At 42.4% G+C, this 25,616-nt stretch overlaps 3 protein-coding genes across 3 annotated transcripts in view; 1 reads left to right on the top strand and 2 right to left on the bottom strand.

Annotated features, from left to right (window-relative positions):
- Positions 1-832: 832 nt before the first annotated feature.
- Positions 833-3,846, bottom strand: LOC139201921 (uncharacterized). The gene is made up of 4 exons (XM_070831369.1): positions 3,810-3,846; positions 3,468-3,672; positions 2,178-2,369; positions 833-1,778 (listed from the first exon to the last, which is right to left on the bottom strand). Exons 2-4 carry the CDS (start codon positions 3,658-3,660, stop codon positions 1,465-1,467), a joined length of 699 nt encoding a protein of 232 aa, XP_070687470.1. The 5' UTR covers positions 3,661-3,672; positions 3,810-3,846; the 3' UTR covers positions 833-1,464.
- Positions 3,847-4,648: 802 nt separating this feature from the next.
- On the bottom strand, positions 4,649-12,953 carry accs (1-aminocyclopropane-1-carboxylate synthase homolog (Arabidopsis)(non-functional)). Its single transcript, XM_070830590.1, has 16 exons — positions 12,753-12,953; positions 11,917-12,578; positions 11,066-11,817; positions 10,889-10,948; positions 10,671-10,741; positions 10,471-10,540; positions 9,483-9,549; positions 8,826-8,923; positions 8,564-8,641; positions 8,274-8,374; positions 7,738-7,827; positions 7,585-7,630; positions 7,301-7,442; positions 6,791-6,933; positions 6,257-6,410; positions 4,649-5,554 (listed from the first exon to the last, which is right to left on the bottom strand). Exons 2-16 carry the CDS (start codon positions 12,554-12,556, stop codon positions 5,136-5,138), a joined length of 2,931 nt encoding a protein of 976 aa, XP_070686691.1. The 5' UTR covers positions 12,557-12,578; positions 12,753-12,953; the 3' UTR covers positions 4,649-5,135.
- Positions 12,954-14,213: 1,260 nt separating this feature from the next.
- furinb (furin (paired basic amino acid cleaving enzyme) b) overlaps positions 14,214-25,616 on the top strand; it is a 67,843-nt gene continuing 56,440 nt past the window's right edge. Inside the window, exons 1-2 of the mRNA XM_070831181.1 lie at positions 14,214-14,449; positions 19,344-19,623. Coding sequence (XP_070687282.1) covers positions 19,447-19,623 — 177 coding nt within the window. The 5' untranslated portion in view covers positions 14,214-14,449; positions 19,344-19,446. The remainder of the gene's footprint in view (positions 14,450-19,343; positions 19,624-25,616) is intronic.

Raw genomic sequence — 25,616 nt, 5'->3', positions numbered from 1 at the left:
CACAAGAGATCAGCACTCAGTGAAGTCAATGGATTTTAAAGTTCGGATTGAGAAGCTCTTTACTACAATTCTGTTCATGGATCGCGTGCTGATGCAAGACGACCTTCAAGGACATTCCCCTCATTTACACAGCAATTAAGCACTACCCTGTTGGTAAATTGAAAAAGAGACAAAAATCCTCTGTGGGTTTAATAACAAACTCATAACCAGGGCCCAACAGGGTGGAACTGCCTTTTAATTAGAGCAACACCTGATTAACGCCCAATTAACAGAGCCAGAGCCACTTAATTCTCCCCCACTTTGGCAGGGTGAGAGCATAAACATAAGCAGTCCAGCATCGAAGTGCTTCCTCTCCCCCCGGGAATGTGTGAGAGAAAAGTAAATAACGACTTTGGAGGCAGTCTGTTGTGTGGTGGTCCAAATGCTCCGCAGAGCTGGGAACAGTGCGCAGGAAATGCAAGTGATTCAAAAAAGGAGGCAGATGTAGGACTGGCTGGTAAAAAACTCTGCTTCATTACACATGCAACTCCTGGTGGGCTGATGTAGGACAACTGTCCAAGCAGTGAACCATCAAGCTCCGCCACAAGATATGAGCTCTCCTTCCTCTAAATCTCTTCTGCCTTTAAGACAAATATACTGCAATGGAAGTTTTATTAAGCTGTGGAGGGGTCTGGACAGCTAGAGTGGAACTAAGCTGAGTTGAACATACTGTGCATGCAGTCCCCTCGGATATCCATATATAAAATAAGGGTTGAATAGGAAAAGAAAAATACAACAACAGATATTTGTTGTCTCACTTTATTAATCATCATCAATAAACAAGGCACCTTTTATAAGAAGACAATAAGGGAACACAATGTATATTTGTCATGAGTGTTTTATGAGTAAATGATGATGTCACCATAAATAATTTAGTGAAACCTATAGCTTGACTTTCAACAAACAAAACATAACAATTTAATTCAATTTCCATTTGTTAAAAACTGTCAAAAGTGACAAAACAGTGCTTTGAACATCCACCAGTTACATAGCTGTAACCATTGAAACTTTGCGTTAAAGGTACCAGTTGATTGTTTTATTACAGTTTCTTTTCTTCCAAAAGTTGACCCTGAACTTTAAACGCCACTTTGCTAGAGAAGATTTATCATCTTTCTCCACAAGTATTATTGTCATTTAGTGTGTTTTACAATTTTAAGTTCAGTACATACTGAAAATAAACTGGAGAGTGACCACCACGATCAGCTCTTCAGGAAGCTGAAGCCTTCAGTCCCGCTGACTTTCAGGATTTATGATCTTAATTTCTCCGGCCAACACTTTGAACACGATTAATCAATATTCAGTCTGGCGGCATAGATCTGTAAAGCAGCAAGGAATTGCTGGTTTCTCATTGAGTCAGGGTGCGTTAATGTGTATCTTACACATCACATTCATTTTCTCTGTCATGTCCTTATTTCTGCACTCCGCTCACGATGCTGACATATACCTCTTTGGAGCAATGCTGCATTCGCTGCAAACGGGGTGATAACTATCACTGAAACAGCGTTTGGCCGCCTTAAGTTGAGACGAAATCCGCCACGACTCCACTGCCTTCTCTAAGTCTGGTAGGATGTCTGGCACAACAGCTTGTTCAGCTATAAAGACCACCAGCTCCACGACCAACAGCAGGACCCAACCCAAAGCCCCTAGCCAATAGGAGGAACCAAGGCTGGAGAAGTCTTGTCGAATTTCCTCCCGGTGCTGATAAGTGAAAAAAGACCAACTGAGGAGGAAGAAGAAACCTGTAGATGGAAGAGAAGAATGAGTCAAATCAAGTATCATTGCAAGAAAAAGAAAAAAGTCATTAAGGTCAATTATTACATGCCTGGAGCTTTAGAGAAGAGCATGCATGTTAATGAACTGCAATTCCAAGTGAAGTTAAAAAGTCTCTTTAAAAACTGCTGCCGTGCAGGGTATGTAAATGAGTAGTACATAAAAGAATTTCTGTAGGTGTGGGTTTGACGTGAACTACATAAACCAAAAGGCCATTTGGAAGTTAATTAGAAATTTTTTTTTTACTGTTTTGCTTGGAATTGATATCTTATTCTAAAACTCCCCGAACAATAAACAATCTAATTATAAGCAAAGTGAAACACCAAAACATGATGTGTAGCGTATTTTGAGCGGTGCAGTGGAGTCACCTGTAGAGGCCATGGTGAGCAGCAGCAGCATGGTGGGGTAGAGCGCTTGTCCTGCCATGAGGAGGGAGCGAGTGTTGGAGTAGGAGCGCACCGTCTCAGACGTCCAGCAGAGGGCAAACACCAGACACAGAGCCCCAGTGCTCACAGCCATCAGGAAGGAAAGAACCCCAAACACTCTCTCAGCTTCCAGGGCTGGAGGAGACGAAACAGCACATGTTTACAGAAAGGTCAACTACACTTATTGATGTTCAATTTAGATTTCCACGGCATGTGTCGGTAGGTTTCTACTCGTGAGTAGTCAGCTTGAAGTGAAACATGTTGAGGTGATGAGACACTGCTGAGGATGACCTCATGTCCTACGAGTGAAACCAGAAGAGCAAAATCAAAAGTTTGTGTACTTTTCAGTAGTTTCCCTGCATGCAGGGCTACGTTATCTGTAGGTACATGTGTTCATTTGACAGCAAGTCTGCTAGTAGTTATTCTCTGATTTCAGTTTGTTTACTTTTTACTGTAAAATGTCATTGATTTCTCAGTATCTGTGGTGTATTTTGTTTTTTTCTGGAAATTTTTTTGTCTTGGAATTTAATTTTTTTGGGCAGTTTTTTTCATATTCCGACAATAGTGTCCAATAATAACCTGAAAGAAAAAAACTCTCTTCTACCTTTTATTGTGGGAATCATATAAGCTTTTTCCATACCTTTGAGGGTAGAGGGCTTACACATACATACATTTGTTCTGAATATGTGTTTGCATGTAAAAAAAAAAAAAAAAAGTCAGCTGAATACAACAACTAGGAACCTAATCTGTTTTAGTTAACAGAGACACGAAATGTAGCTGCCAAACATCAGGTTTCAGTCGAGCAAGATTTCAGTACATTTGCCTTCAGCCCGGTTTGAGCCTCAGCAGATAGATACAAAGAATGCACTTCTCTGGTACAGGAGCATGCTCAAACTTGTTTACTAATGCTGAGGAGCTCCTCTGGAAGCCAATGTGTTTTCAGATATCCCCTAAGATGTTGATTCCTTTTAGAGATTCAGAGGTGTAAAAAAAAAATCTCCCTAAGGCTGTTCTCTAGCCGAACCCATGCAATTTCAACACAGCCCGCCAAAGACATGTTTATGCCTTATTAAATATGCAGCCCTGCCTCCTACAGAACACTTTATTTAGCACGCTATGCTGTATGTCAGTCAAACTTTAGCCTAACTCTGAGTGACAGCTTTAGACAGATGACAAATTTGATTTGCTGACTGCAGAAAAATGTCAAAGAGGTTGATGCGGCATGTTGCTCACCACTGAAGACAGTGCCATCTTTACGATTCGTCTGGTCACTTTTAGTGTTATTCCACTCTGTCCAAAGTCCCCTATCCTTCAGCCAGAACGGCGTCCAGACTGCGTAACACACACACAGGCAACCTGCCAGCCCCACACAGGACTGAGAAAACCTGAAGCGACTGATGGCGTCCCCCAGTTCCGGCAGCTTCATGTTTCTACACCACTGAGAGGGAGAGGCAGGGTAGAAAAGAAGGTACAGGAGCAAACAGATTCGTAATCAGAGTTTTAAAGTTGAGTAACAGAATGAAAAAACAGCCTTGTAATGCAGTTCATGTAATTGTAATCAAAGTACTGTCTTACCTTTGTTGTTATGGAGAACAGAAAGATGTCAGGAACAAAAGTGTGTGTAAGTGGAGCAAAGTTTAGACTACAGGAGCTACTGTCTGTATAACTACTACTGTACAAACACCCTGGAACATTATTACTTGTACTGCACATGACCACAAGCCCTCACTCGTTGATGAAACCCTTCAGTGTTACTCCGCCTCTGCTGGAATGGAAACTCCCCCCAGCCAGCGGCAAAATTTCCCCGTGAATTCTCCACTGTTACCCTCCAAGCTCACACTGTAGAGAAAGTGAAAATACAACGTAACGGCCATTCAATATTTGAGGAAGCAGATGTTTGTGTGGCTGACATTAAGCAAACAAGGAAGAGAAGAAGAAAAAAACATTAGGCTACTGAACAGTAAAAGGTCAAAGGTTCAAAGTCTAAAATGCCATGATACCTGAGAGAAACTCTAAACCTCTCATTATTTGTTTGTATCAAATGCAGAAACTGTGTGGGGGGTGTCAGCTTGTTATCACGTCTGACATAACCTTTAAGGAAATCCCACTCTCAATTTAGCACTGTGGGGTGCAGTGTGCTGTGGTCAGTGACATCATCAACCTCAGATATCGTCCCCCCTCATAGCATAACTACCTCCTCCTTCACTTTCCTCTTGTTGCAACAGAACGGCACCCACAGCCCACCCAAAAACAAGCTTTAAAGAATGTCACACTGAAATGCCTTCAGAGCCCACATTAACATGAAATGAAATGTATGTTAATAGAAGGATATGTATCACCAGCTGATTCAGATTTACTCTAAATGAAAGATTATAGTCGAATCAAGTCATAATAACTCATTTCTTTATTCACGGATCATTAACTTTACAGAAAGCACCATACATTCTGATAAAATAAAGTGCATATGACCAAATAATAAAGATGTACAATTCAGACTCAGAGACTTAAAACGTTTAAGAAAAGAACATGAATGATTTTGGTTTCACTACATTTGGCATTCACTTAGAATTTTAGTAAATAAACTTTAATCTTTTCAGTCTGAATTACAAAAAAGCGAGGCCGTCTCCTTTATCAGCTTAAAAATAAGGCCTCAAGATGCAGATAGAAAAGTACTTTGTCCTGTTCTTCCATCGTGGCCTTGCCTGCCTTACTTTTCTTTCTCTGTCTTCTTCAGCCTGCTGTCAGCTAGCGTTTACTCCTCACTCAGGAACAGGCATCAGACTTGACCTTGTGTCTGGTGTTTGTGTCGAGCTTTTCACCGTAAACGCAGGGCGTAAGAGGAATGCTGAAGTGCTGCCTCTTGAAATTTGGCAGCAACATTCTGGCCTGTTTACCCTAAGCTTACTTTCTGGCTCTTTGCAGCAGGGCTTTGAATACGTCAAGAATCTCTGGGTCCTCCCCGGCAGACAGCTCCGGAGTATTTTTCTCCAGCCAATCAGAGGAGTGGATCTGGTGCCTGAGAGTCCCAATCAGAGAGTCCAGACTCTCTGCAGGCTTCGATGCCTGGCAGTCCAGCAACACAAATTCCTCAGTGGCGAGCGAGCCTGTGACAGGAACAGGGCTATCCTTCTCCTTCAGCTGGTCGGATGACTTGCTCTGGGGTGATGGCGTTGAATTGACAATCGCAGCGTTGTCTGAATCTGCACTGTCCTCTTTCACTGACTTTTTGCTCTCCTTACTGGCTTCTTTGATATAGTGTGAATCGAGACTGCTGCTTTTCTCTTCAATTTCTTTCAAAGCCCCCTTAATTCGCTTCAGGCCTGAAATAACACAAAAACATTAACAGAACAAGTCGGTAACTATCATCCAATCAATACCTAGTTTAACACACAAAGCAGGAGATGAACTGGGGTAACACAAACCATTGACTGAATAAATGCAATAATAGTCAATCAATGTCTAGTTTAAGACAGATAATGGGACTTAGGGAATAGCATAACACACTATTTGAAAACTTGGAAAACTCCTCAACACAAAATTTAACAGGAGCAATTGAATGGGCATAAAAGGGGTTTTAAAAAGGAGCAAAAAAAGAAGCAAACAGAATAAAAAGCATATATATATACACACACACACACACACACACACACACATATATATATGTATATATATATATGTGTGTATATATATATATATATATATATATATATATATGTGTGTGTGTGTGTGTGTGTGTGTGTGTGTATATATATATACACACACACACACACACACACACATATACATATATATATACATATATATATATATATATACATATACATACATACATATATACATACATACATACATACATACATACATACATACATACATACATACATACATATATACACACACACACACATATATATATATATACATATATATACACACATATATACATACATACATATATATATATGAATGAATGAATGAATGAATGAATGTGTGTGTGTGTATGTATGTTGCTACAGACTCACCCAGCTGAAGGTGGTGCTGTTGGTCTGCGAAGACGATGCGGAACCAGCCGGGTGTGGAGCAGGAGAAGGCCTGACCACAACTCAAAACCACCTTGTGTCTGAGGAAGCACCTCCACAGAGACAACTCCTCCTCAAACGACAACTCAGTGAGGTACTGCCATAATGGAGAGACAGAAGTGACACATCAAGATCATTTTAATGAACTAAAACTAAACTGAAAACTGTCACTAAGTGTAAATAAACATTTTATTTTGTACTACTACTATTGTACTTTTAAATCTTGACACATATTACGATACCAAAAGCCTACATCTAATAATACTAATAACAACTAAACTGAAATGAGCAAACTCACTCTGGAAACTAACTGAAAGTAAACTGTACTGACAGCAAGAATTAAAAATGAAATAAAAATAAAAATGAATGAAAAATACAAACGTTTAATAACTTTGGAATGCACGCATGCAAGAAATAACCATGTGGAGTTATTTAAATATCAGCCCCAACATGTTAGCGTGACCTAGATCTTGGTACCTTTCTGAGGTCGGCCCAGACATACAGTGCAGCAGGCCTGTCCAGGTAGGGGACGCCCATGCTCTGCAGCTCTCCTGTCAGGTAACTGTGAGCAGCCTTCAGTCTGCATCTGTTCTCGGGCAAAAATTCCTTGCTGATCCAATCTAGAATGTGATGGTGTGAAATGAAAATAAGCAAGTGTAAATTAAATGTTACAAGTCTTTGTGCAGCATGGTGAGCAGCAGAGCCCCACGCTGTGCTCCTGTCGTGTCAGGAAAAAGGGGATGATATCTCTCTGAAGCAAGGAAACCGCAAGGAAGCACATGTTTTATTTGTTGAAAAGCCTGCATTCAAAATAATTTGCATTTAATAATTTAAACTCAGCTGAACAGACTGCTTGCCTTGTACAAGGGGAACTGAATGCATTAGTGTGAATTTTGACTGGTCTATACAAAAAAAGCGAGTTGATAGGAGGGTTATTTTCCCAATACATTGCTTTTGCACAACCACATGTGAAGCTTGGATCCATACCTCTGTCCTGAAGCAGCTGTGCTACCTGGTGCTGGGTGGTTCCAGAGACACCGTGGAATGAGCCCAGTTGGGCCAAAGCCTCCACAAGCTCGCTGTTCTCAGTATACAGAGTGCCTATTCTGATTCCTGCCATTGCAAAGTCCTAGACACGAGACAAAGCAAATGGAAAATAACTGTGAGAGCAAACGCCCACCGCAGAAAAGATGAGATTTTACTGTACTGTCTGTGATGATATAAAAAGTCCCACAGTCTCGCACTCTCACACAGCTCAGCACAGTACGTACCTTGCTCAACCCCCACATTACATGTGTCCTCTGTGGGTCGGGCAAACTGAAATAAGAGCACGTCATTAGCAGTTAGGAGGCTGTCGTCAGCCACAATTGTTATGATTGAGGGTCTAATAGAGTAATCACGCAGAGGTTAGGTTCCGGCAGTACCTGTCTATACTGAGGACACTGTGAAAGGTGACAGATTCATCAAAGACTGTCAGCATGTACACTTCATCTACGATGGCGTGGAGTTCATTTCTAAAGCAGGAAATAAAGGAAGAGGATGATCATATAAATAAACTGTATACACATATAATGTGTGGCATTAATAAACCTTGATTTTACATTGTTAATGATTGCTTATGATGATGAAACGTCCTGCGTCAGAGTGAAAGCACTGTGGTTTATGGTTACAACAGCTCTGTGGAGGGAATTACTCTGGATCATTTAGAAAACAATAGATGATGCAGGAGACTCCTCGGCACATGGGTGCACTTGACAATATGCTGATGGTTAAGAGAAGCCATAAAACTCCATCAAGAGCACTTGATATTCCACACACGGGACAGAGCTCTCTACCGTAAAATAGAAGAGTTCATACATGGAACTGTATGTAGGGCCATAGCAATGTGCTTCAAAGAGCCACAGGACTGGAGGAATACATTGCTAGGCCACAGCATAAGATAATAGTGGGGCAAACACACCTTTTGGCAAACTCCAAGAAGGTAATCATTTCCTTTGGGGTGTAGATCTCAGCCAGAGGGTTGTGGGGGTTCATCAGTATAACAGCTCGGATGATCAATCCCTAAAAGAGAGGCCGTAATGTTTTTAAATATGACCTGATACGCTGTATCTTCACATTCTCTAAAGATAAAGCTGAAAAACAAATCACTGAGAAAACAGAGCATCCGAGGTATTTATCTAATCTGAGAACTTTGCCTGAACATTTTCTTTACATATTCATCAAGTGCTTGAGAAAAATTGCATTAATTACCTCTTGCTTAGCCCTTTTCAGACCTTCTTCTAGTTTCCCTACAGTGAGGTGGAAGGGTCGACCGTCTTTGCCATCAGCCTGTAAATAAGAAAATAACTTTTAATGAGGGGAAAAGGAGAAACACATTAACATTCAACTTGGGCAACGGACAATACACCATACAGTATACAATCAGCGAGGCACAATAAGTACATATTGAGCAGACATTTTAAACACAAGCACAGAGTGAGCACTGCAAGTAAATCTGGCTCTTTGTTCCTACCTCACAGTCAAGAGGAACATGAAAGAGCTTTACGTCACTATACAAATGTAGGTCCTCAGTGATAACACCGTAGAAAGGAGTAGGAATGAGAATGGCATCTACAACATGAAAAACACAAAGACTACATGACATTTAAACACAAACACGTGCGTCAGCTTCTTGCAAATTATCACTCATGACACATTGTGCACAAAGACATGTTTAATATATGTATTAATGACACACCTTCAATTAGCCATATAAGCTACTGTTTAGGTTATCATCTTTTTAATCACTAAATTGAAAGCTAATTCAGTGACGAGTACATTTTGCTAATCTATATTTACCAGCCATATTTGTGCAGCTATCAAAGTGATGTATGTTGGTAGTAAATAGATGAACATGGGTGGCTTTTCTTGGCAGTTATTGAGCAAAACAAAACTATGTTGCTTAAAATTGAGCCCCTGACAGTGGCACTAAAGTTAAAATAATTTATGTAGCTGCCTCGATAACTGAAAAATTATGTTTCAGTGATTATGCTACAACTTCCCCATTATCTACCATACTTCATATAATAATCACTATTAATTGTACACACAATAGGTGGCATTATAATATGGTATTCATACAGTATAGATATGGATGTATTGTGTGTGTGTCGGTGCATTCTGAACCTACCTTTGGGGTCGCATATTACCGCAGCAATACATGAGAAGAGGGAACCACAGCCATTCATCACTACAACCTGAACAAACGCACACATCCACTGCGTTATGAAAGACCCAATTAAAGCACAGAAGGAGGTCTGATAAATGTGCTACAAATTCACCCACCTACTAAAACAGCCCTTCATCATGTCGGCAAAATTAAGTTGGCCACCCTAAAAAAAAAAGCTATGCTAGTTCCACTGCAGCATTTGGCATCTTTATAATCATTACCAAGTTAATCAAATAAATCACTTAAATCCACTCGTCATTTTTACAAATGGATAGTTGTAGTCCAGACTGTCTTCTGCAGCAGCCTTGTAAAACATTTTAAAATGGCTTATTTTTCAGTAACGACATAATTTGCTGGACATCTGTATCAGTCATGGAAACAGAAATTTCTTTACACAAATCACTGAAATCCAGAGTGACTATTTAACCAAGAAGGAGACCAAGAAAACTATATGTATTCTGGTGGGAAATGTATTTAAATACTTAACTTAAAAAGTAGCAAGATCATAATGTAACAATACTTTTAACAATTAAAAGTAGAAGTCCTGACAGACAGGTGGTACAGGTGGCTAATTCAGTAGTTTAAACTCTTGGAGATTAATCTTTGATTTTCTGTGCAGAAAGTTGTTTGAGTAAAATATTAATAAGTCCCCACTATCTACTACTACAGTTATATTATGATGTAAAAACTGCTGTGAGTGTAAAGTGTATGAGTAACTGTATGCTGCTACATTTTTCATCTCTGCTATTTATGTGTAATTTATATGCTTTCCACTGACTCTCTTAAGTTTTAATATATTACAAGGTTGAATTTATTTTCATTCTATCATGTACAAGTATATTATATTATATTATATTATATTATATTATCTTATATTATCTTATATTATCTTATATTATGACAGTTGTAGCAGTTGTATTACACATTAAAGGCAATCATTTTCACTCACATTGTCAGCGCTCAGTGGGTTAGGAGAACAGCAGTAGTGAGTCAGGAACTTTGCAACCTCCTCTCTCAGGCTGAAAGAGGGCAAGATGGAAAGGTTGTAAGAGGGTCGGTGTTTACTTTGAAATGCCTTCTTAAAATATAACTTCGCTATGAGCCACGTGACAAATGTTCTTCTCATATAAAATGCATATAATCTCTTACAATTTGTGCCCCCTCCAGTCTGAATACAGCAGCAAGGATGGGTCAATATGTAGCATGTCAGGCTTGGTAAGCTGCAGCAGAAGGGAAAATGAGATTCATTTGTGAATGCAGGCAGAATAATTTAGAGTGATGTAATGTGGCAAACACATATTATAGTCCATTAGACTCTACAGCCTTTCATCGTTATTACCAGGGTGTGATTGCACTGTTAATCTTACCCGTTTATGAAGAAGATCATAGCATAGTTTGTTCTCACTGGTACCCATGTTGATGATGCCCTGGGAGGAGCAGAAAAAGAGAAGAACCTTGTAAATAATCTTTATGATGTGGCATTTGTGACACATCAGAGCTGCCAGACAGCTGTAACAGGTATTTACTGCATGGCCCAAACTCACATCAGGGTTATCTGTGTCGTGGTGTTTGTCCATTCCATATTGGGCATAGCCCTCCTGGAGAATGCCTTGATGCTGTCGGATGCTGTTGCCCCGGTTGGACAGGTACACACTGGGGCCGGGGGTTTCTTCAACTCTCAGTGTTGCCAAAACACTCTGAGACGTTTTGCAGGCCTTGGCAGATGTGGGTAGTGCTGATGTTGTTGTCTGATGAGTGGAAACAACCTGTGCCGTGGAAGCTTCTGAACGTGGCTGAGATAACGATGACGAGACAGACGGGGTGGCCGTGGTCATCAGTGATGCTGACGGATGAGCTGGGGGTGAGAAGGAGGGCTCAGTGGGTGTTGTCACAGCGGTCGGAGCACCCTGTCTGACAGCCACCAGTGCCCCTGTGAGCATGCTGAACAGGCGGAGCTCGTGCTGGCGTTCCTGTTCGGCCCTCCTCTCCTCCCGCTGTTCCCTGCGCTCTTCGGCCTGCAACTCTCTCTCCAGCCGCGCCTCCTCCAGGGAGAGGAGGCGCTCCTCTGCTGACTGCTGCCAGCTGAGGAAGCTGGCCAGGGCTTTATCCAGGCGCCCCTGACTGCTACACCTAGCCCCCCCATGGCCCCATGACGTTTTGCCACCTCGGCGACGTTTCCTCTGTCTCCAGGAGGTTGGGGAACGATAACCCTCCTTACTGGGCTGCTCAGATGCGGCACCACCAGCAGCCTGGGTGGCACCTGTGGCACCACCAGCAATGTTCAGGTCACTGAAACCTGGGGATAGGGAAAAGAGAAATTAGTTCAACCATCACTTTCTAACCTAATGTTAATTACAGAAATAGTACCAACAATATAAATATGCAGATGGACAACCTGAGGGTGAGATTCTTGCATTTGTTGAGCTCTCTGCTCGACCCAGTGTGTCCTCCGGCCCCAGTAAAGAATGCCCATCAGTTTCCTGCTCATCTCCAGATCCATAGTACATCTCAGGGGGCGCAACACCTGAGTTCAGCACGCCGTCATCAACATTTTCACATTTGATATCCAGTGGATCTCCAGTCTTTGGTGGCTGACCAAACAGAAACCCACCTGAGGAAACAGGACCAAAGGAGCCTGCTGGGAGTCCTTGCACGTACGCGTCAGGCCCGCCTGGGCCCTGAAACACCTGTTGAGCTATGACAGCTCCGCCCAGGGAGGAGTAGGTGATAGCCGGCCGGTTCGCCAGCACCCTGTCCATCACATCATAGAACTTCCAAGACCTCATTTTGTGGTTGTCCTTAATGCGGCGGTACTCCAGCTTCATCTTCTTGATCTTCTCCCTGCACTGGTCACCGGTGCGGTAGATGCCCTTTTCACGCAAAATGTGGGCTATGCGGTCAAATACGCGCTGGTTGCGCAACGAGCTCTCTAGTTCAATCTGGACCGACTCGTCGGACCACAGCTGGAGCAGCTCCACTATCTCCGGGTCCGTCCAGTTGCTGCCTCGCTCATGCCTCCTGCCGCGAAAGTCCATCCTTTAAGTTACAGGACGTTTTCTGCAACACGGGATGACACGAAGAAACATTAGCAGGCCCCCTCCAGTCATCCTAACTTCACGGACACCGAGAAACGACGGGGGCTCACAGCTCACGTGTGTTCTTGTATTCTGTCCGTAGTTTATGTAAACAGTAAAAACACGAAGGTGATTTCACCCACTTGCATTCGCTCACCGTAAATCTAAAGTGCAGCTCTTCGGGAACAGACTGATGTGGAGCTGTCACTCAGATGTGACATCCACGTAGGTCCGCACATATCACGGTTGGCTAACCCGGTTTGGACTGGTTTGGAATGGCAACGCTTGGCCGAGCCAGTGCTAAAACATGTAACTCATTCTTAACAGCAAATTTGTCATAACTTGGTGAAATGGTGAATAGACGCGCACAAACATATCTACATCCGGGTTGACGGCACATGCGTGCTGTCCTTATTCCGGGATAACTTTGGTCCGTGCTAACAGGGGAGCTGCCGAAAGCGGGCTGGATTTCACTTATACCAGGCTGTAACGGGGTAGACACAATCATGCGAGTCAGAGTCCGCCTCGGCTCTTTGTGTTATGGCCCCCTCTACCGTACGGTGTCCTGTTTTATACACGAGTGTGAGTTACCCAGGTGTCCAGAAGATGGCGGCCACACACAAGCGGTACAATTCAGTTATGTGAGGAAACTGGGATGCGTGTTTTGGGGACAGGCGTGTCCCGTAAATTCATTTGTGAGGATAAAATAACCACGGCAGCAGTTGAATCCACAGCAAACAACCATTATTCTAACAAAGTCGTTTTGTCTTACCATAAGAAAAGCATTAATTGAGGTTTTGTCTTTACAGATCATTATTTTATGTAATTATTTACCTTTTACTCTTATTTGTCATGAATGTATAATTTCATACGATGCAACAAATAAACGCGCTATGTCTGCTAAAAACGATACACAAATTACGTCAAATCAAAGTGGAATTATGTTGTTTTACTGAAGTTTATTTGTGCTTCGGGTGATATAAACGAGGCTTCCCGCCCCTTTCAGCGCAGGCGATTAAACAAATCAAGCATACCCGTTAGTCCAGTCGGCTCCTAAACGTGACGTATTTCCTGGAGAAAAGGGTTTGTGGCAGTTTGTTGTCATCTCCATGCAGGAGTGGACCGCGACACTATTATGGCATGTAGCCCTTTATTCTCCCCTGGTTCTCTTCGCGTAGTTATTTACTTTGCTGAGTGAATTCACGCTAGCATACTTTAGCCAGCAAACACGCCACCTGAAACAACTGAAACCGTAGGAGAGATATCTGGGTGCGACGGTTGAAGTTAACTGGCAAACAATATAACCATGGTGGTGGTGGTGGCAACTTGGTGGCGGATGACAAGCAAGACGGGATAGTTGAATTCAGCGCCTTTTGAAGGAGGATGGGTGTGTGCGGATAGCATTATTATTCATCTCCTGGACCGAGCAGAGGACGTACGGCGTCAGGTTAGATGTAAAGTTGGAAGTCAAGCCGCAGGAGAAAGGGGAGTCTCCGCTCGGAGGGAGAAGAAGAGGATGAGGAGGCATGGCGCCGCGGCTCTTGTTGGCTTCTTAGTTTTTGTGGCAGCCACAGTTAGTTAGTGAGTTAGATGTGTTCATGCAGGGAGGGGAGCTGTGGAAAAGTGGGTGGGAACAATGGGAGCATTTGCTGAAAGCACGACGGCTATTTCAGCATAAAAGTGTCTGCCAGCGCTGCCTCACCAGTCCTCCCAGTCAGGTGAATCCTACCCCAGTCTGGACAGCAGGCTCCCTCACTCCAGGTGGACCCTTTTTCTTTGTTGAAGGAGACATGACTTAGCCCGATGGTTGGCCAGCGTTGGTCCGGAGCGCTTCCTCTCTGAAGTTTATTGTTGGTAAGATAGCGGCATTCGTGTTGCAACTCTTGTATTTACACATGCTGCAGGAAATAACAGGGTTTCCTGCAGCATATGTCTTACTTGACTCTGTTAATTCAGATTTATGCTCTGCTTTCCTCCCTCCCTTCTGTCTCCACTGCGCCCACACTCTCACATTTTCTTTTTCTCTTACTTATTCACCCTGAAGCCTTAATAGGCTAAACCCCTCATCAAGTACTAGTAAGGTGGGAATTGCTGTAATAAATTACAGTTAGTTCTGCCTCTCAGGCAAGGCAGAAATTGTTTAGACCTAGCTACGCACTATTCCTCCACACAGGAATCAGATGCGTGTGCCTATTTTAAGAAAGGCAAAGTGTGCTCAATTTGAACCAACAAGCTGAAAAACTGAACTTAAAGTGGTCTGACTCATCTTGTTGTGTCCTCTGGTTACCATTGTTATTTTATACCTCCAGTGCAACTCCCACTGGGATCTTAACAAGGGAGGAAGTCAAGGTCATCGGCGGTTGCTCCAAGCTCAATTGGATTACACTACCTCACATCAAAGATTACCCTATGAATGTGATCTTTTGTTTCTCTCTTTGTTAGGCCTACATCTTGCCCGGGCCAGTTTAGAGATCAAAGCTATCAAAAGGGTTTGTCCAGTGCTTATGTTGCCAGAGGATGTCGGACTGGGCGGCTCGCATACACACTTTACTCTGGACGCCACCTCTCCAGCTCTGTTGATTGGTCACCAGCACTGGGTTAAACTGTACCGATAATTCTTCAGACGACAGTTCGCACATTTTATAAGAGGCGTAAACCAGGAATGCAGTGGAGGAGAAAAAAGTAGGAAGACAAACTTGTCAACAGTATAATTCATCTATAAACTAGGGCAGCGCGTGTTGTGGATGAGAGGATGTTTGACACAGGGAACAATGCCAAGATTCAGATGGCTGTTAAAAATTGGGTTGGATCTCTCTGTGGGACATTACTTACAGAATTGATTCTTCCTTCTGGGCACATTGCTGCTGTCCTAGACAACAGTTTATCAGGGTTTTTTTTGTTTTTTTTCCCTCTGCAGCTCGTAGACAGTGGGAGCAAAGATGGATCAGCCTTTAGTGGTACTCACTCACAGCATTCTCGCTCACTTCATACCGTGCAGCTCAGATGATCGCCACACAGCTCACTTCCAGCTGCGCGCTGCTGTCCTGGCAGACCACAACATGCCTGCGCAATGCCTCCGGTTTTCCAACCGCACTCTTACTCGGAGCAAGTTTCCCTCTCAGGAGAGCAAGCTTGGCTGTCCGTGGTACTTCACAAATGTTTCTGTTCTCTCCTGTGCTTTGGTTTTCTATGAGAGGGCAGCCCAGAGCACATGGTGGGTGTTGATTTGGCTGGTGGGCTGCCTGAAATAGAGCTGGAGTGCTGCATATGGTCTGTCACAGCTTCGTGTGCTTGTCATTAGCAATGGAAATCGACTATTCATCCCCATCAAGGGTGGATCTGTTATTCTGTCACATTATGTGTATTGCATCTCTCCGGAGAGATGCTAATGTAGAGAAAGTTTGTTGAATGCATATGCTGTTTGTCAGATACATCACATTTGCATTATTCGACATGTTGATGTAACCGAAGGCTTCTGCTGCTGCTCACCAAAGAGTGTCTGTGGTGAAGCTGATGTGTTTCAGGTCAAGTGCATTATACAGATGGGAATCAAACTGGTCAGTATCTGGTCTCAAGGTCATTTTTTATGAAGTTCAACTCTTAACTGACAGTGCTTTTATAAATGGTAGATCTAGAGCCGGGCTACAAGGTATACATATAAAATCATATATTATAATGTGTTTGACTCAGTGCCGTGATATTGATCATGTGCTGAGATTATCGGCATAACTGTTGCTATTTTAATCAGCAGTGGAACTGATTGCCACAGATAGTCATTCATTAATCATTTCACTCAGCTACAACTGACAGTACTGGATTTATGAGGCCAGTGCCAATGTGGATATCCGAGACTGTTAAAAGAATCAGTGATAGACTGGCTGATCTTAATTTTATATGTAAACTCTTTGGAAAGGGGCCCTGCAAATTGGTTATTGAAGAGTTGGGACCAAAATGTTCTGATAAAAGTTCTGATATTTTACTGTTGAAAAAAAAGCTTTATTATCTAAGATGGCACCAACGGTAAGTATAAGATACCAAGGTAATGAACAGTTTAATTTTATTTCAAAATTGCGCCCAGATCTTGCTAGACATTCTTTGTGCAGTCAGCTTTCAGCAGTCTGGCTCATAACAGATCACAAAAGCTAATGTTCCTTTGTGCAAGTCTGTAGAATTTCCAGAAGTGTGGAGGCTGTTGCCCAAGGCCTTAATGGTGATATCAAGACAATAATGAATGCACAGTGTTTGCGCAATGCTGATCCATCTCCCCCCTCCCCTCAACAGAGTTGACTAGTGAGGGGGTGTCGCAGGACAGGAATTGCTCTGTCGTGAGTTTATATGACATAGTCTTGTTCTGTTGGCCACAGAGCGGCACCACTGGAGCAGCCAGCGGGTGAAGTGTGCTCCTCAAGGACACCTCAGCTGTTATTGCTGAGAGGATTTGCTAATTATGAATTTTCTAGACAGGACATCTAAGCAAAGTGTTTTCTTAGGACAACCTGTTGTTGCTGCTGCTGCTGCCGTTGCTCTGTTCCCTAAGCGAGAAAGTGGCTTTTGAACAGGAATCCATGATCAAAAATTTCGCACCACTTTATCACCACGAGATACCGAAATACATTTGGAGGCTTGTCAATAACTTGCAACAGTAGGTGCTGAATTAATAATTCAAAAGCTGTCGGGTTATTGTAGCATAGCACAGGTCACTTTATCCACCCCAGCATTTCCACCGGCTCACTTACGAGAGTGTTGTACTCATCTCGAAAGAGGTTATGCAACTGATTTTCTATTTTCATTGTAGTTTGGATTCTGAAGTCTTAAGTTCTCCCATGGTTTGAAGGTTGAAGTTTCATTCAGTTTTAGGCCTTTGATGTATATTGTAAGAGTAAGCAGCCTCTTGTTAACTCCTCTCCAGGCTGTGTTTTGAGAGAAGGTGCTTTGGGCGTTGTGTTATTATGTGCTCGTTATTTTCCGCAATGCTGTATGGGGGAAGGATACCACCCCTCTCTCTACATTTATTCCTCCTTCTCTCAGCCCTCTTAGTGACAACAGACCCCCTGCTCCTGTTTTTGTGTCTCCAGCATAGCATCTAATGAGCTCAGAAGAATTGCTCCACGGGAAGAGTGACAGCCCCTGGTCATGTTTCCACCACCTCTCCTGCTGCGCTCAAATCACACCCACTCCCTAAATGTATCTGTGAAGACACAGATGTATTCAGTGAGCTTAGTTTGGACACGCATAACTCCCCAGAAGAAGGAGATCTTTTTTTTTGGGGGGGGGGGGGGGGGGGGGGGGGGGGGTGTTTGAAGGGCGAGGGCATCCTCTGTGTTGGTCAAACGCTCTGAAATGTTTCAGCACCGCCACCTACTGCCAAGGGAACCACCACTTAATTGGAATTTTGCTGTGAGAATACATCATTTTGTTCTTTCACCTTTTAATACCCGTGAAGAGTCTGAACACGCTCAGCCACAGTCAGCAGAACAGTGTGCTCTACTGCAGGTTTGCCTTACCTTGCAGAAGACATAGGTTTCCAGTGTTTTTCAAAAATCCATTAAGCCCCATAGGATCCCCAGAAGCCTGCAATGTTCATTACATTCCACAATTTGAAAGTGTTAAAACAGAAGAACATCCTGCCATAACGATGAGTAGAACAAGCAGTTCATGAGCTGTTTTCTCCCATCGTGTCTATCTTTCTATACCTGCTCAGATGGTGGATGTTGGAAGTCCTGAGAATTGGTAAACCTCCCAGAAAAACCAGCAAAAAGTCATTAGTGAACACAACAGGCCCAGATTCAAAAAGAAGATTGGATCAAATTCAAAAAGAAGATTGGACACTTAGCGTTGCTCCTATTTCCTCTCACATCAGTTCATGGCGTAGCAGGGATTGACTCACCGAATAGCACATTGACGCCACGTTGGTGGGATCAGCAGTGGGACTGGCCAGGCATTTAGACATGCATCACCTCCTCCTCTTCATCTTCCTGAGGTTGAACTGATATACTTAGTGGATTCCCACTCCTTATCGTTTTTCTTCTCAGTCAGAGTCGGTTAACTTACCACAGCTTTCCCTTTTATGTGTGACTTACGGGCTTCTTTCCTATGACTCAAAGAGCTTCAAATCAAAAACCAGCAGAATGTCCCGGACTGAAAACCTTTTTTATTTGATCATCGGCTCAAAAAGCGGTCCTTTTCATCACTCGTGTTATTTTATCATTCAATTTGAATATGTTGCACAGTACCTTCTCTGACCTGATAAGTGGTTTGTTGAATTTCAATTTTGGAATATCCTAATATTGAGAACAGTCTCTGAGCGAGCATTTGCATGCCCTCTCCCGCAGATGTCTTGCTTTTGTAGTTGCCATAACTGACTGTGTACCGGTTTGCTTTGAGCTCGTCCTGTTTTGCAATAACATGTATACTGTATATCATTATCATACATTACCATTTCAGGTCTAAGAAAGATGAGGGTGGATTGAAAAATAATTCTGTTTTTGGCAGAGCCCTTGTCGGTTTTGACCTAATATTTATGCCTTGCACAGTTATGAAGGAGGTTTTTTTTTTTCTTTTTTCATCTGGGTTTGACAGTTGACAGTGAACTAAGTATGATGAGGTCTCTGGATGTGCAGTTTATTTTTGCTGCAGTTTCGGATTTGTTCTCTGAAAGGTATCTGCACTCAGTAATTCAGACCCAAGAGTGACCCAGTTAAGAAGGCCATGTTTGTGTTTATAACCGGCTCTGTCCTCTCATCTCTAGGCCACTGTTCTACTTTGCTGCTGTAAGGTTGAGCAGCCCCACTCTGCCCGGGAAGCAGCGACAGACGGACGGATAGACTGCCCTGTGAAGTGCTCTCCTTTTCATGGATGCCAAGGTGGCCCTGTTGCACTTATGGACAGTCCTTGTCCTCCTGACAGCAGAACGGAAGTGGATCGACGGCGCAGAGGTCTACACAAACACTTGGGCCGTACAGATCAAAGGGGGGCCAGAGGAGGCTGACCGCATAGCCAGGGAACATGGTTTCATCAACCACGGCAATGTAAGGTCTACTTCCAGTGTATTGTATGCGTGTGAGAATGCATGAGTACATAAACAATAACGAGGTGTCTCTCACATAACTACATGTGACACTGTATCTATACACAGCTGTGGCATGTAGGTGAACGTCGGTGTTGCAAAGCTGTTGTACATCAAAGCTGAACATCAGAGAGCCTGACATGACACCCCCAGGCAATCCTGTTTGTGCAATGGATTGCAAAAGTGTGGCCCCTTCCACTTTTTGTAGTTAAAGTGGGACAGGCAGTTGTGTTTATTGAGGAGTTTTAGGAATAGCCAGGAATAATGAGACTGTTATTTCAGGTTCTCAAGGAAGGTTGTTATACTTAATTATGATGTACGTAGTTCAATTTTATTGCAATGGCTTGAAATTGTGGTTTTTGATTGCCAAGTCATTTTAATTAAGTGGGCAGTTTGCAGATAGGGTAAAGAAAACCAGTTGTCAGAAGAGGTGAAGAATGGGGGTGGGGTGAGGGGTGTGTGTGGAGAAGCAGCAGTAACTTATTGTTCTTTCAGTGGGTTAGGTTCCTTGAATATCAAAACGCTTCTAAGGCTAAGCTTTTCCATATTTGTGCTCAGCAGCTGACAGTGAGTCGCTATTTGGTCCCCTCTCCCCCTGTTGCTCCACTTGAGACTTAACTTCATTTGCATGCGTCTTTGTGGAGCTGCCTGACTGCTACACACACCAGTGAACAGCTTTCTGGATTACTTCTTAGGAAGATGCGTAGGAGGTTCTGCACATTCCCAACCCCACTTCTCCCCACCTCAAATAAAGAGGATTTTCTGAAAGAGAGGTTTGCAAAATTAATTCGGGCTTATCTTTGCTTTCTTTATTTTGTCAGAGATAGAGCTTTGTCTGGAGCGCAGTGCCAGATGTTTTCAGTGTCCCTGTTATCACAGTTGTCACATGGGCTTACGACAATCTGGACAAGATGAGATGTGTGTCATTATTAAATGCTCTTTATCATCCACCCCATTATATCGAATTGTATCCATGTGACTTAACATTGAACTTGTCTGAGAGACTTACATTCTGCTTTAATCTTGAGTTCATTTAGTATTGATCTGGAGAGTTGCAGTTGTTCCAACAGTCTAAAACTATTGTACTGCAGAATGAAAGAAAGCATGCATTAGGTATAATGGCCCCTAACAGACTTTTACTCTTAATTGCTTCTGTGAATTATAAATAGTGAATCAATCTCTAGACTCAGTGAATGGGATATAATGAAATGTTCAACATTCTGCTCACAGAACATACATACATATTCTAGACAATCACCCAGGGACACAATGCTCTAAAGCAAAAAAAAAAAAAGTCTATCTTCCCCGGAACGAGGCAATTCTTCGTTCTTTCACATGCCCCTTCTGTGATCACTTTCCCTAAAAGGCTTTCTTCCCCCTGTTTATTTCTCTCTCCCTCATTTCACCCAACCACAAAGGCATCTCCTAGTCTCTAAAATGTATGGCTTTATTTTTCACTTCTGTTAATTGGTGATTGCATCGAAGGAGCAGAGCTAGAAGCAGTCACAGGAGCGCGTCCTCTAAGACAGCTGCCTGTTCCTGAGTCTCTGACGCCATATGGCAGTCTGTCATTTTAGTGCATGTGACATTAAACTGATTGTGAAAGAGGAATGGAGCCTTTTCACAAGGTGGATGCCTAAAACAACCTACTCACTTCATCCCAGCCATCAACAGTACCTTTCTGTGGTTCTTGGTGCACGACACCGCAGCCCACGAGATGTCTGTCTGCTCTACAGATGTGGCTTTTTTTTTTTTTTTTTTATTCTGATGAAATGCTGTAGCGGAGCTTCCTTTTGCGGTTTTGATGTGAGAGGCATATATTCCAATGGTGGATATAGATGTCTGCAAGTTTAGAAAGGGTGAAGATGGATAATGAAAGAAGAGTAGATAAGAGGGTTGAAAAATTTCGATATGTGACAATTTCCCATTGGAGAAAAGAAGTGAGACATGTGGTGATAGCAGGATGGCTGTGAGGGTGTGTGGGAGACACTAGGAAAAAAAAGAAAAGAAAAATGAAGATAGCTAATGGAGTATGGTATTACGGATGGAAAAGCGTGACTGTTGGATGACTGGAAGGGTGAAATTTACTATTATCCACTGTCTGGAATTAGATTTTGTGGGAGTGCATTTTCAGTCATTGTTTCACAGAGGCACCCAAATAAGTTTTATTTTAGTCTCTAGTCCCTGAGTGGGTGCTATGAGAGAAGGATGTTCTACAGGCTGTGTGCTGGGTCTGTGCTCTGACAGCACAGTGGGTTATGTGACGGTATGGGTTAGGAAGGCTTTGTTGGGCCGGGGGCTTGGAGGGGGAATACTCAGTCATTTTTCCATCATCCTTGGTGATTGTTCTACAAGACACATGATGAGAGCAAGGAGGCTGATGTATTATCGGAAGGTAATGGGATTTTTATCACTAATGTGATTACAGGATCATCATGTAACTGATTATTTGTTCACCGCGATGCTCAGAAATGCCTTATTGTTTTGATGCGTCTTTATGTATTTGCAGATTCCCTTCACTATGCATGAGATTATTAAACTAATTTTCTTTGAGTGGGTGTGAAGTGAAAAAAGTGTGCTTATTTGTGACTCTGCATATGTTTAGCACCAGGGATTAAGTGTAAATGTCATCAAGACTTCCTAGTGTGAATCGGCATTTCACTAGTTCACTAGAGGCGAGTCAGAATCATTGTTTTTAGGAGGACGGGCACACTCTGTAAGCGTTGACAGACTGAATCACTCTGGAATAGACTCCTAATGCTCAAGTCTCCCTCTGTGCCTCTATGTCTTTCTGTCTCTCTCACTACATCTCTCCATCTGGGTCTCTCGGTCGCTTTCTATTTATAGCTAACTTACTCAAAACGTGGCTATAGTGTAATCTGAAATAAACAACATGCAGGTTTTGTCATCCAGCTTTCCACCATCTGCTCCAGCAGCCCCCTTCAAAAACTGCAGGAAAACACTCCGCTGACTTTTGAGTTTGACAGGCAACAAGTTATTTCCAGGAAGTGAGCAAATGTTTGATTGCATTTATCTTATGTCAGTTAATTGTGCTATTATATTCCTTCAAAATTCAATATTCCTGCTGCAATTTCTTGGTTTTGCAGACCACTGTTTTCCAGTCTCATACCATCACATCTCCATGCACATACAAACACACACCCGCTCTGTGCCAGGTAGGATGTAATGCACTCGAAGGCCATTGTCCATTACTCTGCACATGATACCCTGCCAACTGTGTGATGCACCAGTTTACCGGCCAATTCTGTCTTGCTCCCTCTATTTTTCGATTCAATTCAATTCAAATGAGCTGTATTGGCATGAAATGTAACAAAATAAATATGTAATATACATCTCTCATTCACTCCCTTTCTCTCTCTGGTCTACTTATCCGTTGTGTGAGATGGTTACAGCGCATCAGGACTGAATTAATGTTTTATTGCTGAAGAAAAGACACCAATGCTTTTAGGAATGTACATGGGCAGTTTTCTCCATGGGTGAGGAGAGTTTGATTATTTTGCATTTGTATGCAGTTGTAAAAAGAGCTCTGTCAGGCTGATTATATCAGACAGTGCCATTGCTTTTATCTTGCTTCCATTTGCCTTGAGTGCAATCGGGAGGCATTTGTGTTCTTGTGTTTGCGTGGCATTTTGTTTGGCTTGCTGATGTTTTTGTCCTCATTTTAAGGTAATGGTTTAATAAAAAAAACATCAAAAGTATCTCTCTCTGTGGTTCTCTCCAGTGCATACCCATCCGTTCATATCCTCAGACTTTAACACTCCAGTTTCACTCATAAACCCATACTACACTGTTCTGCAGCACACACACAGGCAGTGCCTGCACCTGCAGTATTTGCTGTCTTCTATTTCCCACAGGACTTTGAAGAGAAAGTACGAAGTGCCTCTCTGAGAAAAGCTGTGAAGTCTTGCCGTTGGCACTAACGAAATCTCAATAGAAAGAGTCTGCGGAGGTGCTAATATATTATAATGGTACCAAGAGATTATTATGAGAGAGAGTAAAATTCTCGCTCAGCAGATTCCCAAGCTTATTTGCCCCTTAATGCTATTGTCCCAGGTCATTTCAGGTCATTTTTTGTTGTGTAGCATAATGGGACTACAACTTGCATTTTGTTGTGCAACCTTGTGCTGTGGAGTTAAAGCCAATGAAAACAAATCTTTGCAATCGTTTTGTATTGGATAATTTCTTAACGTCATTGTAGTCACCAAAATGCACACGAACCTGAAAAAATGAACATTTGAAAGACGTTTTCCATAAAGAGCAGGTCTAGACCAAACTCTTTTATTAAGAGAGAGACCCAACGATTCAGGAATTAAAAATGAAGGATCAAGAATCCCCACATGAGCAACATCAGATCTTATATTGGAAAACAGTGGCTGGAAAAACTGCCCTTTAACGGTAAGAAACCTTGAACAGAATCGTTATATCAGGAAACAGTGGCAGGAAAAACTCCCCTTTATAGCTATGAAATACAACACTTCACTTTACTCATGGATGATTACAGTTGTAGTTGTTACTATTGCTGTATTTGGGTAGTTTTTGATCTGTGAAATGTGCAGTGTGCAGCATCGCTCCAGGTGTGTTAACATTTTTAGCAGGCTGGGTAATATATACTGTTAGTGTGCTCATCATTATTAATTCAAAATGTCAATAGATTGATTGACAAACATTGCCCTGATTCATTTCTACCCTTGCAGCACCATTGCCCTCTAAACATTTAAGCTGCATGGCATAATCCAAAACCCCACATATTTTAAGATGAGATGAGATCCTTTATTTTCAGGTCTAAACATTGCTCCTTTTTTCTTGCTCCCTATTTCTTTTCCCTGCCTGCTCCTTTTTTCCTCTTCAAGTTAAAGTTTGCAATCCTTACAAAGTCTAACTGATCGAGATCATTCTCCTGTGGCAACATGTATACACCAACATCTGTAGAGCTTGGACAAATTGCTCTAGAGATTTTATAAAACTGTGTTGTAACAATCGTAGAGAGGCAGTGACTTGGAGACACTATTCAATGTTCACCAATACCCAGTCCATTTATTGCATACCAATCCAACACCAGCACTCAGCTACTTCGTGAAAGGGAACTGGCAGTGAATTTGAATGGTCCTTTTAGTCAAAACCTGTATTAAATATTTTCAGCCTCATTCAGTGTTGAAAAACAGCATGGCTGCAGAGCCGTCATTGGTAGGTCAGTAGCGTAAAAATGCATGACATGTTTATCTGTATCCCTTGAGAATTTTGAAGAAACGTTCACTCTTTTTGTAATTGCCTGATTTTTGCAATTTTTGCATGCCACAGCTTTTTCCCAACACTCAGACGCTGCCTAATTCTGAAGGTGCTTATAAGGAAAAAATTTCTATTTCTATTTTGCCATCAATAGCCACTTGACAATGTTTTCGGAGCTCATAAAACCTTTATAAATGTATTGTTAGAATAACATGTTGCTGTGGCTTTTGTATCACTCTTTACATCACCCTGTATCAAGAGATACGAGGCTTTTTAATCCACTTGTAACATACAAGCATTAATATGGATTCATAGACATTATTCATCTTTGATTTTTAGGCCACGTACCTTGGTAAGTGTTAACATGCCTGCTGGCATCACAAATCTCAAACTTTGATTTATTTAACCTTATGTCCTTCCTTGGTTGTTGCTTCTATTTTTGGTAGCTACATGCCCTTTTCTCTCTCAGTCCTTCTGTTTGTGTGTGTGTGTGTGTGTGTGTTTGTTTATGTGTATTTGTGTACGCTTTTGTTTTTACGATGGTTAGTTATCTCAGGATTTGGTGCAACCTTCTGCTCCTGCTGAGTGCCTCGCAGCCATACTGTAAGCCCTTGTGACTGTCTGCCTGCTGGCACACCAATCTACAGCCTGTTCTGGCATTAGGTTGCCATGGAGAAAATTGCCAGCATATTATTTCCAGTAGATTGA

Source organism: Pempheris klunzingeri, chromosome 5 (genome assembly GCF_042242105.1).
Source record: "Pempheris klunzingeri isolate RE-2024b chromosome 5, fPemKlu1.hap1, whole genome shotgun sequence".
In the NCBI taxonomy this organism is placed as follows: Eukaryota; Metazoa; Chordata; class Actinopteri; order Acropomatiformes; family Pempheridae; genus Pempheris; species Pempheris klunzingeri.
The sequence above is the reverse complement of the archived record's forward strand: the minus strand, read 5'-3'. Positions and strand labels throughout refer to the sequence as shown.

Bases quoted from the DNA above. Each gene is read 5' to 3' on its own strand.
- LOC139201921 (XM_070831369.1), bottom strand. From the start codon at position 3,660: ATGAAGCTGCCGGAACTGGGGGACGCCATCAGTCGCTTCAGGTTTTCT. The intron at 2,370-3,467 runs GTGAGCAACATG...CGTCTCCTCCAG, and splicing joins AGATGGCACTGTCTTCAGTG to CCCTGGAAGCTGAGAGAGTG. The intron at 1,779-2,177 runs GTGACTCCACTG...TTCCATCTACAG, and splicing joins GCTCACCATGGCCTCTACAG to GTTTCTTCTTCCTCCTCAGT.
- accs (XM_070830590.1), bottom strand. From the start codon at position 12,556: ATGGACTTTCGCGGCAGGAGGCATGAGCGAGGCAGCAACTGGACGGAC. The intron at 7,631-7,737 runs GTACTGCCGGAA...CTCTTATTTCAG, and splicing joins AGTGTCCTCAGTATAGACAG to TTTGCCCGACCCACAGAGGA. The intron at 5,555-6,256 runs GTGAGTCTGTAG...GTGTTATTTCAG, and splicing joins ACAGCACCACCTTCAGCTGG to GCCTGAAGCGAATTAAGGGG.